A 14,303-nucleotide genomic window follows, 5' to 3' on the forward strand; every position below is an offset into this window, starting at 1 on the left:
TAGAAGCAAAAGAGAAAGATGTCAGTTTTCATGGCAGATGTTAGGCGCAAGGTTTTTTAAAAGCCTTTAACAGAAAGGTTGATTCTTCTGAATTTCTAGGCTTTGAGAAGAATTTGAGAAGTTAAAAAATTAAACCCTTAAGTTTTTAGCGTATCATGACACAGCATGAGAAATGAAACAGGAATTACTACTGATGTGATTATACATGCTCTGATTGTTCAGGAGAACCATTCAGTGTTCTGTTACCTTTCCGGATAGAATCAGTTTTAACATTACATTTAGGAACGAATTCTAAGTAATTTCAATGCACTGTTGTCCTCTTTATAAGAAAGGCTTTTTCAAAAAAACAACAACAACAACAACAACAAGATTCTTATGGAAATATTTATAATTTTTTAAGTGTAGGCTTTCTATTGGGTGTTAAAGTTATCATTTAAGAATCAGCAAACTCAGCTATCATATTTTAGATAACTTATTTGAACTGAAAAATAAATTTTAGGGGATCCCTGGGTGGCTCAGCGGTTTAGCGCCTGCCTTTGGCCCAGGGCGCGATCCTGGAGTCCCGGGATCAAGGCCCATGTCAGGCTCCCGGCATGGAGCCTGCTTCTCCCTCCTCCTGTGTCTCTGCCTCTCTCTCACACTCTAGGTCTATCATAAATGAATAAATCTTTAAAAAAAATTTTTTTAAGTCTATTCTCATTCTTCAACTCTACAACTTAATCATCCTCAGTCCTAGTGATTCAAATTAACCACACTTAAAAATATTCTATTTTACATGCAATGTAGAATTACTTGTTGGAGAAAGTATGTTTCAGAAATACAATATGATTCTTACAAGTCATTAAGCAATGTTTCATCTTGGAACATTCATCATTTAATGGGTGACCATATTGATTACTGAATCCTCCAGATCCAACATTTACCAAGAGACATTGAATTATTTAAAAGTTCACTTAGTGGGTCCAAAGACTTCGCTCTGAGAGATTAACCTAGCAATATTTATCCAGGTCAGAAAAAAAGATTAATATTCTTTAACTTGGTAATTTGAATTCTGAGAACCTAACGTAAGAATCCAAGGGGTACCTGGGTGGTTCAGTCAGCTATGTGTCCAACTCCTGATTTCAAGCTCAGGTCATGATCTCAATATCAAGAGATCGAGGCCCACATCAGGCTCCATGCTCACTGGGGACTCTGCTGGAGAATCTCCCTCCCTCTGCCCTTCCCTCTCCCCCTGTTGACTCACGCACATGTACTCTTCTCTCTCTAAAATAAATAAATAAATCTTAAAAAAAGAAAAGAACCCAAAATATGTACAAAGCTATACAAATGGATTTTTTGGCAGCATGCTCTGTATGACTGATAATACCCTCCCAAAAATCCTCAAAAATAAAAAAGGAAGGTAGTTAAATAAATTAGGATATACTTACTCAATGGAATATTATAGACCTGTTAAAAGCAATGGTCATAAATAATGGAGATTCTTGAGGAAAAACATACACATATCATGTTTAAAAAGAAGAGTGTGTAGAGAGACCATAATGTTTTAAAAGGTAAGAAAAAGACTAGAAGAAACTTAAAATGTGCACAATCGTTTTTTATGGTATCTTGATTGTGGGAGCTTTTCTTCCCTGAATATTTTCCACTTTTTCAAAATAAAATGGTATAATAGACTCTACACAAACCGGGCAGCTGTCTGGCTCAGAATTCCCTTAGTTGGCCCCATCCCCTGGTTCTAGACCTGTGACCTAAGCGCTCCAAATCAGATTCTTTTCTCCTAGGAATCTGAACAGTGATGAGAGGAAACCAGAACCTAGAGATCATGGAAGACGCCAACAGAGCCCCACAGACTTGAGATGGCCCCCAGATGCCACAATCTTGGGATCGGTGGTTTGGCTTCTGCCTGTGGCTTGGTTTGTTCTTCGCTTTCTTTAAATCTAGGAGCTATATGTCCACTGATTATTGTTATGGTTTAATTGGGCCAGATTTTGTTTCTATGGCATACAACCTGAACAAATACAGTGGTAATATTACTTTTATTATGGAAAAAATATAAAGATAAATAATTTTGTTTGAACAGGCTCACAGATAATATTCTACTTAGAGCTGACATGGGGGCAAGGGAGAGACAGAAAGTCGTTTTGCTACCTCAGGTGCCACAAAACCCCAGCATACTGAGGAGGAGGCGTTGGGAAGCACAAGTGGCAGGTGGCATAGTCACCTACAGAACTCACTGTCACTTGGCACAAATGAAGGAGGATGTGCCTCTAGCAGACAGCTAGCAGTGGGGGAAAAATGTTCTAAGGAACGGGATTCATTAATTCATACAAAAACCCTTTAAGGAGCACCTGCCAAGTGCTGGGCACAGAGAGAGCAAGACCCTAAATTGGTTCTGGCTTATCCAGCTGTAGCCCCTTCTCATGCCTAACCTGAGAGTTCACACTGGTTGAGGGAAACGACCGATAACTGCTTTCCGAAGGAAAAATAACAGATTTAGCTTAATGTCAAAAACTATCAGTCTCAGGGCACCTGGGTGGTGCAGTCCGTTAAGTGTCTGACTCTTGGTTTCGGTTCAGATCATCATCTCAGGGTCATGGGATTGAGCCCCGCATTGGGCCCCTCGCTCAGCACGGAGTCAGCTTGAGGATTCTCTCTCCCTCTGCCTCTCTCCCTCCCGCTGTACGTGTGTGCTCTCTCTCACAAATAAATCCTCAAAAAAAAAAAACCAAAACTACCAGTCCCAGAACTAGGTATCTATACTTCATTAACTCATTAATATAAGAAACTAAGTTGTTTAGATTTCTCATTATGCAAAATTTCAAAGATACATGTAGGCAGAACAGGACAATGAGCCCGATAAATGCATCACCCATATTCAACATTTATCATCAAGAGAACTTATTTTAACAACTCACCCAATGTTTCATGAGATACCACTAAGTTATCAGTGGAAGGTTCTCTAATTCCTTGAGGGCAAGCACTGCTGTTCTGCTGAGAATCCCCATTTTCTCTTGTCTCTGAGGCAGCGGTTTGTGGAAAGAACTGGAAACTGCTTTTACTGCCTTCACCATCCCTTCTACCATTCAGATCTGCAAAACTTTGTGCGTCAGGATTGGTACAGGGTTTCTTATTGCCACCAGTTGTCTGCTGAAACACAATACTGTATCTGTAAACAAAGTCCCCTCAGTGAGAAAATATGGACATGCTCCATCATCTAACAGGGCCCTCCAGGTTGGTAGGGAAGCAACTGTCTCTGCATTGCTCTGTATTGCAGCAAAAGCCTGCAAAGACAGTGCCCCGTGATGAAAGAAGCAGAGGTGCGTCTTGCTCCTCAAGCTGCCATGATGGGCTGCTGCTTGGAGGGCTCGGCAGCTTTGTCTAATGATAATTGCTGGCACAAAATAAGTGCTTAGTGAACAGATCATGAATAATGAATAAAGGAGTTTCTCGGAGATGACAACTTTGAGGTTTTCTTTAAAATGTTTTTGTTTTCTCTTTCCCCAGGGGCTACAGCCTCTAAGGATCTCCAAAGACTTGGATTTTTTTTTTTTTAAAGCTGTGCTTAAGACCCACTTTCTTAGCATATTCAACCAGAATATTTGGTGGAAGGAGTAGGAGAGCTCAGGCATTAATTACTTTCTTTAAAAGTATCTCACATGATTCTAATATATACCCAGGGTTGGCAACCACTGTTCTAGGTCAGGGCTTCTCAAACTGCTATGTGCACAGCAATCACCTGGGGATCTTACTAAAATGCATATTCTATATTCTGCCTCAGTGAGTCTCGTGTGGAACTCTAGACTCTGCATTTCTCACAAGCTTTCCTGTGGTGCTGCTGCGGTTGCTGGTCCGCGGACCCACTTTGAGTGGCAAAGACCCAGCCCTCTCCTAGTCAAGTACACAGCAGGCGTTTGGCAGATGCTGCTTCTCTTCTGACGCCTAAGCAAATATGCAAATTACCATTTTCCAGGCAGTGTCATAATTTTACATTCAAATGTTTAGGGTGCAATTTTTGTAGGATATAAAAGGGAATGTGAAAAATAAGCAGATTTGGTTTCAGACAGATGGTGCTTGAGCTATCGCTGAAATCAAGCCGTTCACCAGGAAAACATAAGCTCAGCTACAAATATTCTTGGCAAATAGTTTCCATAAACTTACTCCAGAGACGCAGGACTGACTAGACATGGCGTGAATAACATGAGGTTTTTAGAGAGGTGGGTAGAAATGAGAAATTGTTAAGTTAAACGCTTCAACAGGAGAAGGCAACAGACATGACGCCCTCCCCTGCTGGCCCATTCGTGTTAAAAAACCTCTAATGCACTTTCAAGACCGAAGAGATGCGAGAAAAGACAGGCTACTGTTTACCATGTAACTATAGAAAGTATAAAATATCTGTGCTAGCTGAGCCTCATGGCCAGCGTGATTTCCAACATTTCCAAGCAAACAAGTACTGAAGCACCTTCCTTTGCTCCTGTACCACAGTCGGCCCTTCGTGGTATCAGCGGGATACTGAGAAAGATTTGCCAAGTATCTTTGCACCTGAAACCTTTTCCCGGTCTACCCCCGTGGCTTCAAATATACTGACTGAAACACTCCATCTGATTTATTTTCTCCTTAGGATATTTGCATGAAGCATAAATATCAAAGAGTGAAATAAACAGGCAGAGACCATACATTGCCCCTAAATTAAATAAACAAGATTTTGAGCACATGGCCTAAAGATCCTGTGTATAAGGCGCTCCATTTGGGAACTGGATACAGTATGCACTTCCACAGCAGTGACCACCTTGAAATAAAAAGTAACTTACTGGTATTGTGTTGGCTTCAGAATATGAACAGTAGATCATAGAATTGATGTCGGCAATACAGGTTTTCCAGTCTCTTCCACGTTCACGCAAATCATGGTTGGGAAAAATTGTCGCCAGATATTCTGCAAAGAGCAGGAAGTATTCATGATGATTTTTTAAGAAACCAAAACCCAAAGAATTGACAACATTATTTTATTTCAAATACTAAAATTTTCTATTTGGAATTACTGTTCTCTCTTTCTGAGAGTTCAGAAATCCCACCCAAAGAAGATGCTTTGCTAAATATCTCACTTCTTCTAATGTGCAAGTGCCCTATACAACATTGACGTAAGGAGCCACTAATGAAGTTTTGGTGCTTTTATTAAACTGATAAGAACAAAAAAAAGCTGGGGGGATCCCTAGGTGGCTCAGCGGTTTGGTGCCTGCCTTTGGCCCAGGGCGCGATCCTGGAGTCCCGGGATCGAGTCCCACATCAGGCTCCCAGCATGGAGCCTGCTTCTCCCTCCTCCTGTGTCTCTGCCTCTCTCTCTCTCTCTCTCTCTGTGTGTGTGTGTGTGTGTGTCTATCATGAATAATAAATAAATCTTTAAAAAAATAAAAAATAAACTGATAAGAACAGATACTATAACTTAGCCAAAAGGCAAGAAGCAATGAGGTTGTGGTGCTTTTTTAAAAAATGTGTAATGGAAAGGCAACTATTTCTGGGGGATAATGCCATTGAATAACCCTATGAATAAGCTAAAACTAACAAAGAAAACTGTAAACAGAAAAGAGTGTCACTGCCAACATTATTACACTGTGGTGTATTGATTTGTGCACACTACATGTCTACCTTCCCCATGAGCTATTCCTTCTGCCTAGAATACCCTTCCTATTCATCTAGCTAAGGACTGAATCCTTCCAAATCCAGCTCAAATGTTTTGTCCTTAATAAGCCTTCCCTAATGCCCTCAAAATAGTTCTCTGCTCTCTGAGCTTCTCCAACATTCCCACCCTGGTTTGGGATTGATCAGTTTCCTTCAATGGTCCCTTTCTAGACTGTGAACTCCTTGAGGGCAGAAATACTTATTTGTTGTGGTCTCAGTGCCTATGTGTTCCACAACCTTCATCCAAATCGCTGGACAGAAGGCTAAGATGTGTTAATGATGACACTCTAATTCTGTGTTGCATGTTACTAGCACTGAAGTACAATTTATTCTCCTGTGTTTTTAGGGTTTTCCTTATTTTTAGTACCAAGCTTCAGCACTGAAGAACTGACTTAGTTCTAGCCATAAGCAGCTATAATCAATAAAGCTTGTCTTTTACCATTAGTCTATGGACAAGTTTTATTCTTTACAAGTTATTACCCATTACATAATATTAAATTGTAAAATCAGGGTCAGACAGGTGAAAAACAGTTAGTTCTAAGATTTATCCAGACTCCATCATTGTCTCTTAAACTACCAATAACATTCATCAGATGACCAAATGATGATAAAAACAAGATTCCGTAATGACTTTACATACCTCTTATTGCAGCCATTTTGTTCGGATCTAGGGGTTGACGGCCTTGGGAATTGACACCTACCCAGCCGTGCATCAGAATTTCCTTAGAGAACAAAATAGGAACCAAGTAGCGGGCTGCGTGCCTAGGATGGGTCTTCTTTTGTGCAGTCGCCAAATGAGTATCAAGCACCCTGACATTCCTTCTGGGATCACCAAGATATCCTTTTAATACACGGGGAAAAAGTAAAATCTTTTGTTTTCTCAGGCAAGGCTACCATGAAAGAACCCAAGAAAATTAAACTAATTGATTTCTAATTTGCTAATTTCTACTTGGATGAATTTTTTTTCTATACCTATCTCTTCCTTAAATGAGTCTCTTTGATGCCATCTGTATAACTCTAATTAGCATTTTTCACCTTTGCTAGTCTTGAATTTTCTGTACTTGAAATAACCGTTTCATTATCTTGAATAAATTCAATTCTTAGGCCAAAGATGCATATGTAAACATGCTGCTCTGAGATCGCATTGCTCCCTTTTTACAGTCTAAAAGCACACTCAGAGCTATATTATTGAGTGAGTATATGTTCCCTGAAGATAATCTGGAAAGTATGGGTGGCCATAATGAAGGATATTGTAAAACAGCTACCATTTATTGAGTAACTACTATATATCAGGCACTATGCTAAATGTTTTGCATCTAAAAACTCGATTTCATCATCCTACCAACTTATTCCCACTTTGAAGAGGAAACAGGCCCACAGAAAGTAAAGCATTTGAACAAGATCACCGAGCCAGTTCTTAAATGTCTGTATATTATCAGCCAAGTGCTCTGAACCATTAATCTGGTGGTGCCTTCCATTCTTGCTATTTTTTTAAATCACAAAATTGAAATCATGCTTTATATATAGTCTGAATCCTGCTTTTTCAGTTACCATTCTATTTTGAGCATTTCTCCATTTTCTTTAGTTCCTTTTCAAGTCAGCATTCCTATCTTCATGATTTGCCTGACAGGTGACATTTATGTTGTACTTAGGTTCTGAGCATTGTGTTAAGAGCTTTAAATGAATTATTCCATTTGATCCTCCCAATTCTATGCAATAGGTACCATGATTTTTGTCACTTCACAGAGGAAAAAAACTAACACTTAGGTTAGAAAAGCAATGAGGTTTTGATGCTTTTTAAAAAAAGTGTGTAACAGGGATGCCTGGGTGGCTCAGCGGTTAAGCGTCTGCCTACAGCTCAGAGCATGATCCTGGAATCCTGGAATCAAGTCCCACATCGGGCTCCCTGCATGGAGCCTGCTTCTCCCTCTGCCTGTGTCTCTGCCTCTCTCTCTCTCTCTCTCTCTCATGAATAAATAAATAAAATCTAAAAAAAAAAATGTGTGTAACAGAAAGTCAACTTTCTGTAGCTGAAGATCACATGGTCAGTAAAACACAGAGCTGAGATGTGAATCCTGACAGTGGGACTCAGGAGCCCATGCTCTTCCCCATTATGCTTTACTGCTTTATACATCATGGGTATCCCAGGAGTTACTGAACAAATTCCCTATGGTTGTGTATTTGGCAGTTTCCAATATTTTATGATTGTGTAAAGAACATACCTGTACCAAAATTTAAATAAAAATCTTTTGTATTAATTAAATCTTCAGATATTAGTGGGATTCCTGAGTTAGGCAGCACAAATACTTTTACGGATTTCTGTACAAATTGCCCTTCAGGAAGCTTTCACCAGTGCATACTTTGAACAAGAGCATGTCACAGTGCCCATGTAGTAACAAAGAACACAATGTTTGAAGTTTCTTCCAGTTTGGCTAATGGAATGCTTGAAAAGAAAAGCATCTCCTCTAGGACGGGAGTCAGCAAACTCCAGTCCCCAGGCCGATCCCAACGCCAGTTTTTATAAATCAAGTTGTACTGGCACACAGCCACACCCATTCATCTACCTACATCTGTGGCTGCTTTCATGCTACAGCAGCAGACTTGAGTCGTGGTGACACACACCAGATGGCCCACAGAGCCTAAAATAGTTACTATCTAGTCCCTTTACAGAACAAGTTTGCTGAGCCCTGTGCTAGAATATTAATAAGAGATTAGCTACTTAGAGGTAGAGACACAAAGGAACTATAAAAGATTAGGAAGGCTTGCCCTTAGAAAGCACGGAACTTAGGGTCACCTCATTTCTGCCACTGTGTCTTGGCAGGCAATACGGGAGACTGTTTAGAAACATGAGCTTTAAGTCACAGAGGACAGGGATGCCTCAGTGGCTCAGTGGTTGAGTGTCTGCCTTTGGCTCAGGTCATGATCCCGGGTGATCCCAGGGTGCTGGGATCAAGTTCCACACCAGGCTCCCCGCGGGAAGCCTGCTTTCTCCCTCTGCTTCTCTCTCTGCCTATGTCTCTGCCTCTCTCTGTGTGATTCTCATGAATAAATAAATAAAATCTTTAAAAAAAAAAGTCACAGAGGACTGAGATTTCCAGAACTTCCACTCACCAGCTCTGCGACTTTGAGAATGGGGGTAATAAAAATACCTACATATGGACTCATCTGAATATTAATAGAGAAGAGACCTGTCATTGATTAACACAGTGCCTTGTACATAATACACACTCAATAAATGTCAGCCATTATGATTAATATAACCTAAACCCAACCCTTAAAATAGGAAATAAAAAGCTTCCATTAGCCTGTATCAAGAGTGTTGAAGAATATAGGTTAAATGGTGCTACTTGTAATATGTGTCATTTCGCACTCACCAAAACTGGAAGGAGGGCAGCAAGATGATGAGATAGAATCTTGGCTGTTGTCATTTTCCAACACAACTGGGTAATTCATTGTTTCGTTTTCCGTGCCGCTTTCTGCTCTTACCAATATTTCTATAGGTAAGAGTGCTGAAAGAAAAGGACTCTCAACTGCAAATTCACTATCCAGCAAACTATCCTTCAAGTGTGAAGGTGAAATAAACATATTCTCAGACAAGGAAAACTAAAAGCATTTGTCACTAACAGACCTACCTACTCTTAAGAAAGAGTGGCTAAAGGAAGATCATCAAACAGAAAGGTTATGATGACAGAAGGAATCTTGGAGCATCAGGAAGGAAAAGAAAGCAACAGAAAGAGCAGAAGAAGTATGCGTGAAGAGAAACTTGATCATTTGTTCAATAAAAAATCAAACAGCTACACTGGAAAATAGTCTGGCAGCTCCTTATAAAACTAAATCTTCAATTATCACATGACACAGCAATTTCACTCTTGGGCATTTATCCCAGAGAAATAAAAGCCCATGACATGACACAAAAACCTGCACAATAAAGCTAAGTGTTCTTAGCTTTATTCATAGCAGCCAAAATGGTGAACAACCCCAGATGTCCTTCAACTGTTGAGTGGTTAAACAAACCGTGGTAAATCCAATACCACAGACTACTATTCAATAATAAAAAGAAAGAAAGAACAGAAGAGGCAGAAATATGGATGAATATAATACAATCATACAATCATGAGTTTTATAAATCATATGTGATGACTGAAACAAAAATGAAAACACCATCTGATATCCAAGACAATATATTAAAAGTGAGGAGGGCAAAGGAAACTAAGTGGAATTAAAGTTTCAACACTTCATTCCAAGTGGTAAAATGCTGATACCAGTAATCTGTGATAAGACACATACATATATAACCATATCCAGAGTGACCACTAGGAAAACCATACAAAGCAATGTACTCAAAAACATAAATAAATCAAGACGGAACACTAGAAAATGTTCAGGTAACCCACAGGAAGGCAAAAAAAAGATAAACAAAAAAAGAATGAGTAGGGGAGTGCCTGGCCGGCTCAGTCAGTAGAGCATGAAACTCTTAATCTCAGGGTGTAAGTTCAAGCCCCATACTGGGGGTAGAGTTTACTTAAACAAATAAATTAAATAAACTTTAAAAAAATAATGAGAAAAATAGGGAACAAAAAGAAATATAATAAAATGGTAGACTTAGGCCTAGGCCTACATTATCTTAAATGTAAGTAACCTAACTATATCAATTAAATGGCAGCAAGTGATAAAGTATATTTAAAAAGATCAATTATGTGCTGTTTACAAAAAACTCTACAAGTTCAATCACATAGGTAGATTGAAAGTAAAAGGATGAAAAGGCATATACCATGCAAACATTAGTCCCCCCAAAAAACAGAGTAGCTGTGTTGACATCAGATAAAGTATACTTCAGGGCAAAGAAACAAATAAAGATGAAAAGATCAACGCTGAGGAAGACAATGATTCTCAATACACCAAATGACAAATTCTCAAAATACATTAAGCAAAAACTGAAAAAGTTGAAAGGAGAAATAATCAAATCCATAATTAAAGTTGAGGACCTCATACCTCCCTATCTCAGAAACTGATCAAACAACCAGACCAAAAATCAGCAAGGATGCAGAATATCTGAACAACACAATCAACTAACAGGATTCTCATTACAGAACATTCCACCCAACAAAACCAGAATACATATTTTTTTCGAATGCCTGTGGATCATTCACCAGGACAAACCACATCCTAGGCCAGAGGAAAAACATCTCAACAAATTGGAAAGAAAAGAAATCATATAGAGTCTATTTTCTGGGCAGCCTGGGTGGCTCAGCAGTTTAGCACCTGCCTTCAGCCCAGGGTGTGATCCTGGAGACCCAGGATCGAGTCCCACATCGGGCTCCCTGCATATAGCCTGCTTCTCCCTCTGCCTGTGTCTCTGCCTCGCTCTCTCTCTCTGTATCTCTCATGAATAAATAAATAAAATCTTAAAAAAAGGTCTATTTTCTGACCATAATAGAATCAAATTAGAAATCAATAATAGAATGACAGGATGAAGTTTCCAAAGAAATAATAAAATACATACGACTTGGGCGGCCTGAGTGACTCAGCGGTTTAGCGCCGCCTTCAGCTCAGGGCGTGATCCTGGAGTCCTGGGATCGAGTCCCGCAACGGGCTCCCTGCATGGAGCCTGCTTCTCCCTCTGCCTGTCTCTCTCTCTCTCTCTCTCTCTCTCTCTCTCCCCTCTCTCTCCCTGTGTCTCTCATGAGTAAATAAATAAAATCTTAAAAAAAATACATATGACTTAATGAAAATACAACACATCAAAATATATGGGGTATAACTAAGGAAGTACTGTAAGTGAAATTTACAACACTAAATGCTTATATTAGAAAAGAGAACAGTTCTAAATCTATAATTTAAGTTCCTATACCAAGAACTAAGAAGAGTAAAATAAACCCCATATAAGCAAAAAGCATGAAATAATAAAGAACAGAAATCAATGAAACTGAAAATATGGAAACAACAGGAAATCAATAAAACAAAAAGGTTGGTGCCTCAAAAAGATTAATAAAGCTAATAAACCTCTAAAAAGAATTACAAAAAGAAAAAGAGATAACACAAATCATTAATACCAGGAATGAAATAAGTTATCCAGCAACCATCAAAAGGATAATAGGGAATATTACAAACCACTTTACATTCATAAATCTGATAACTTAGCAGAGCTGAATCAATTCCTCCAAAATTACAAAGACCAAAACTCAACCAAGATGACACAGATATCTAAATAGTCCTATAACCATTAAATTTGCAATTAAAAGCCTTCTGAAAAGGAATCAGGCCCAGATTATTTTACTAGAGAGTTTTACCAAACATTTAAAAAATTAATACCAATTTCTCATATACTCTTCCATAAAATAATATAAAATTATTAAAAAAGAGAGAACACATTAGCCCTTGAATGGGTTAGAGACCAAGCCAGAGAAGCAATGACATACAATATGATTATAAATAGGCAACAAGAGGGTTCCTGGAAATAATGGGACAGTTCTGTATCATGACTGTAGTGGTGAATACCTGAACATAAACATATCACAAGTGCAGAGAATTAAACACACACACACATACACACACCCAAATGAATGCAAGTAAAGCTGGGGACATCTGAATAGATGTGTAGATTGTATTGATGTCAAAATCCTAGTAGTGATATTTTACTATATTTTTGCACAATATTAGCATTGGGAGAAATCTGGTTAAGGATACATAAGATCTCTCTATATTATTTCATGCACGTACATGTGATTCTGAAGTATCTCCAAATGAACATTTTAATTTTGAAAAAGCTATCAGTAAGAATTCATATTAAGAATGTTGAACCTAAATTAGAGAGTGCTACTTATAATATGTATCATTTCAAACTCACCAAAACCAGGAGTGACAAAGAAAGATTCTGAATCAATATCTTGGTTGCTGTCATTTGTCATTAAAGTTGGGGGATTCATGGTCTCAGAAGTCATTTCAGCGTTGGATACTGTTTGAACAACATTTTGATAAGTAAAACATCTTTCAGGTGCTGAAAGACAAGAAATCTCAACAGTGATTTTTACATCAAGTAAAACTATCTTTTAAGAATGAAGCAGAAATAAAGACATCCCCAGACAAAGGAAAACTAAAAAATATATATATATATATATATTTAATTTAAAATTTTTTAAAAAAATTGTTGCTGGCTGACTTAGTCTTAAAACATGATTAAAGGAAAATCTTCTGACCAAAAGGATATGATGAAGGAAGGAGGCTTGGAGCATAAAGAAGGAAGAAAGACTAATAGGAAGAGTAGAAGTATGCATGCAGAAAAACTAGATCACTCATAAAACTCTGGCAGGAATGGAAATGGTACAGCTGCACTGGAAAGCAGTTCAGTAGTATTTTACAAAACTCAACTTACCATTACCATCGGACCCAGCAAGTGTGCTCTGGGGCGTTATGTCAGAGAAATGAAAACTGATGCTCACAAGAAACCTGTACGCGAGTGTACACAGCAGCTTTACTCTTAACGGCCAGAAACTAGAAACAACCCAGACATCCTTCAACCAGTGAACAGATAAACTACGGTACACCCATACCATGGAATAGTCAGCAATAAAAATGGAGGAACTACTGATATTACACAGCAACTCAGATGAAGTTGCAGGGAATTATGCTGAAGGAAAAAAAAAGCCATCCTGAAAAATGATATAACCATGTAAGTCTATTTACATAAAACTCTCTAAATGACAAAATTATAAAGAGGAAGAGCAGATCAGTGGCTGCTAAGGACAGGGACAGGGCAGACAAGGGCTAGGAGGGTAGGAAGAGAAAAGCAGTCATGGGTTTAAAGGGCAATAGGCGATAGGAGGTATGGAACCCTACTCACATCATGAAATCACATAATATAAAACCGAATACACATACACACACAAACATAAACCCATGCACAAGTACAAATAAAACTGAGAACATCTCAATAAAATCTATGGATGTCTATACACTGGTTGTGACATTGTACTATAGTTCTGATGGATGGTATCATTGGGGGAAGCTGGATGAAGTGTACATAAGATCTCTTTTACAATTACACGTGTAGCTAAAATTTTCTCGATATAAAACTTCTACTCCTGACTTAAATAATTTTAATTATTTTTTTATTAAAAAGGAAAAAACACTACTAGGTCACATTCAGGGTATTAATGAATCTAGATTAAACAGTGCTACCTGTAATATGTTTCATTTCAACTCACCCAAACTGGAAGGCATGAAGAAATATTCTGAAGTTTCTTGACCACTGTCCTTTTCCAAGAAAGATGAGTAATTTCCCAGCTGAGTGCTATTTCCCAGGCAGGTTTCTGCCTTGAACAGCATTCCTACAAGGACAACATTTTTTAAATGCCATAAGACTACTAGCCTCATGTTCTATAGCCAAATAGCCAATGAAACTATCCTTCTGCACTGCAGCAAAAATAAAGATATTTACAGACAAAGGAAAACCAAAAGTACTTACCACTAACTGATTTATGCTTAAAAAATGGCTAAAGGAAAATCTTACAGAAAACATATAAAAGAAAGAATACTGGAGCATCATAGAGAAACATCAATGTAAAGAACAGCAACATGAACAAATCCCCAGGGAATTGCACTGAGGGAAAGGAGCCAATCTTAAACACCTTGCG

General features: G+C 38.5%; 1 protein-coding gene across 1 annotated transcript in view; it reads right to left on the reverse strand.

The window, feature by feature from the left end:
* BEND2 (BEN domain containing 2) overlaps positions 1 to 14,303 on the reverse strand; it is a 60,651-nt gene that overhangs the window by 14,958 nt on the left and 31,390 nt on the right. Inside the window, exons 11-16 of the mRNA XM_038586951.1 lie at positions 13,875 to 13,997; positions 12,518 to 12,625; positions 9,045 to 9,179; positions 6,311 to 6,511; positions 4,806 to 4,927; positions 2,913 to 3,144 (exon numbers count right to left, since the gene is read on the reverse strand). Of these exons, the coding sequence (XP_038442879.1) occupies positions 2,913 to 3,144; positions 4,806 to 4,927; positions 6,311 to 6,511; positions 9,045 to 9,179; positions 12,518 to 12,625; positions 13,875 to 13,997 (921 nt within the window). The remainder of the gene's footprint in view (positions 1 to 2,912; positions 3,145 to 4,805; positions 4,928 to 6,310; positions 6,512 to 9,044; positions 9,180 to 12,517; positions 12,626 to 13,874; positions 13,998 to 14,303) is intronic.

The sequence above is a fragment of the Canis lupus genome, chromosome X (genome assembly GCF_011100685.1).
Source record: "Canis lupus familiaris isolate Mischka breed German Shepherd chromosome X, alternate assembly UU_Cfam_GSD_1.0, whole genome shotgun sequence".
Lineage (NCBI taxonomy): Eukaryota > Metazoa > Chordata > Mammalia > Carnivora > Canidae > Canis > Canis lupus.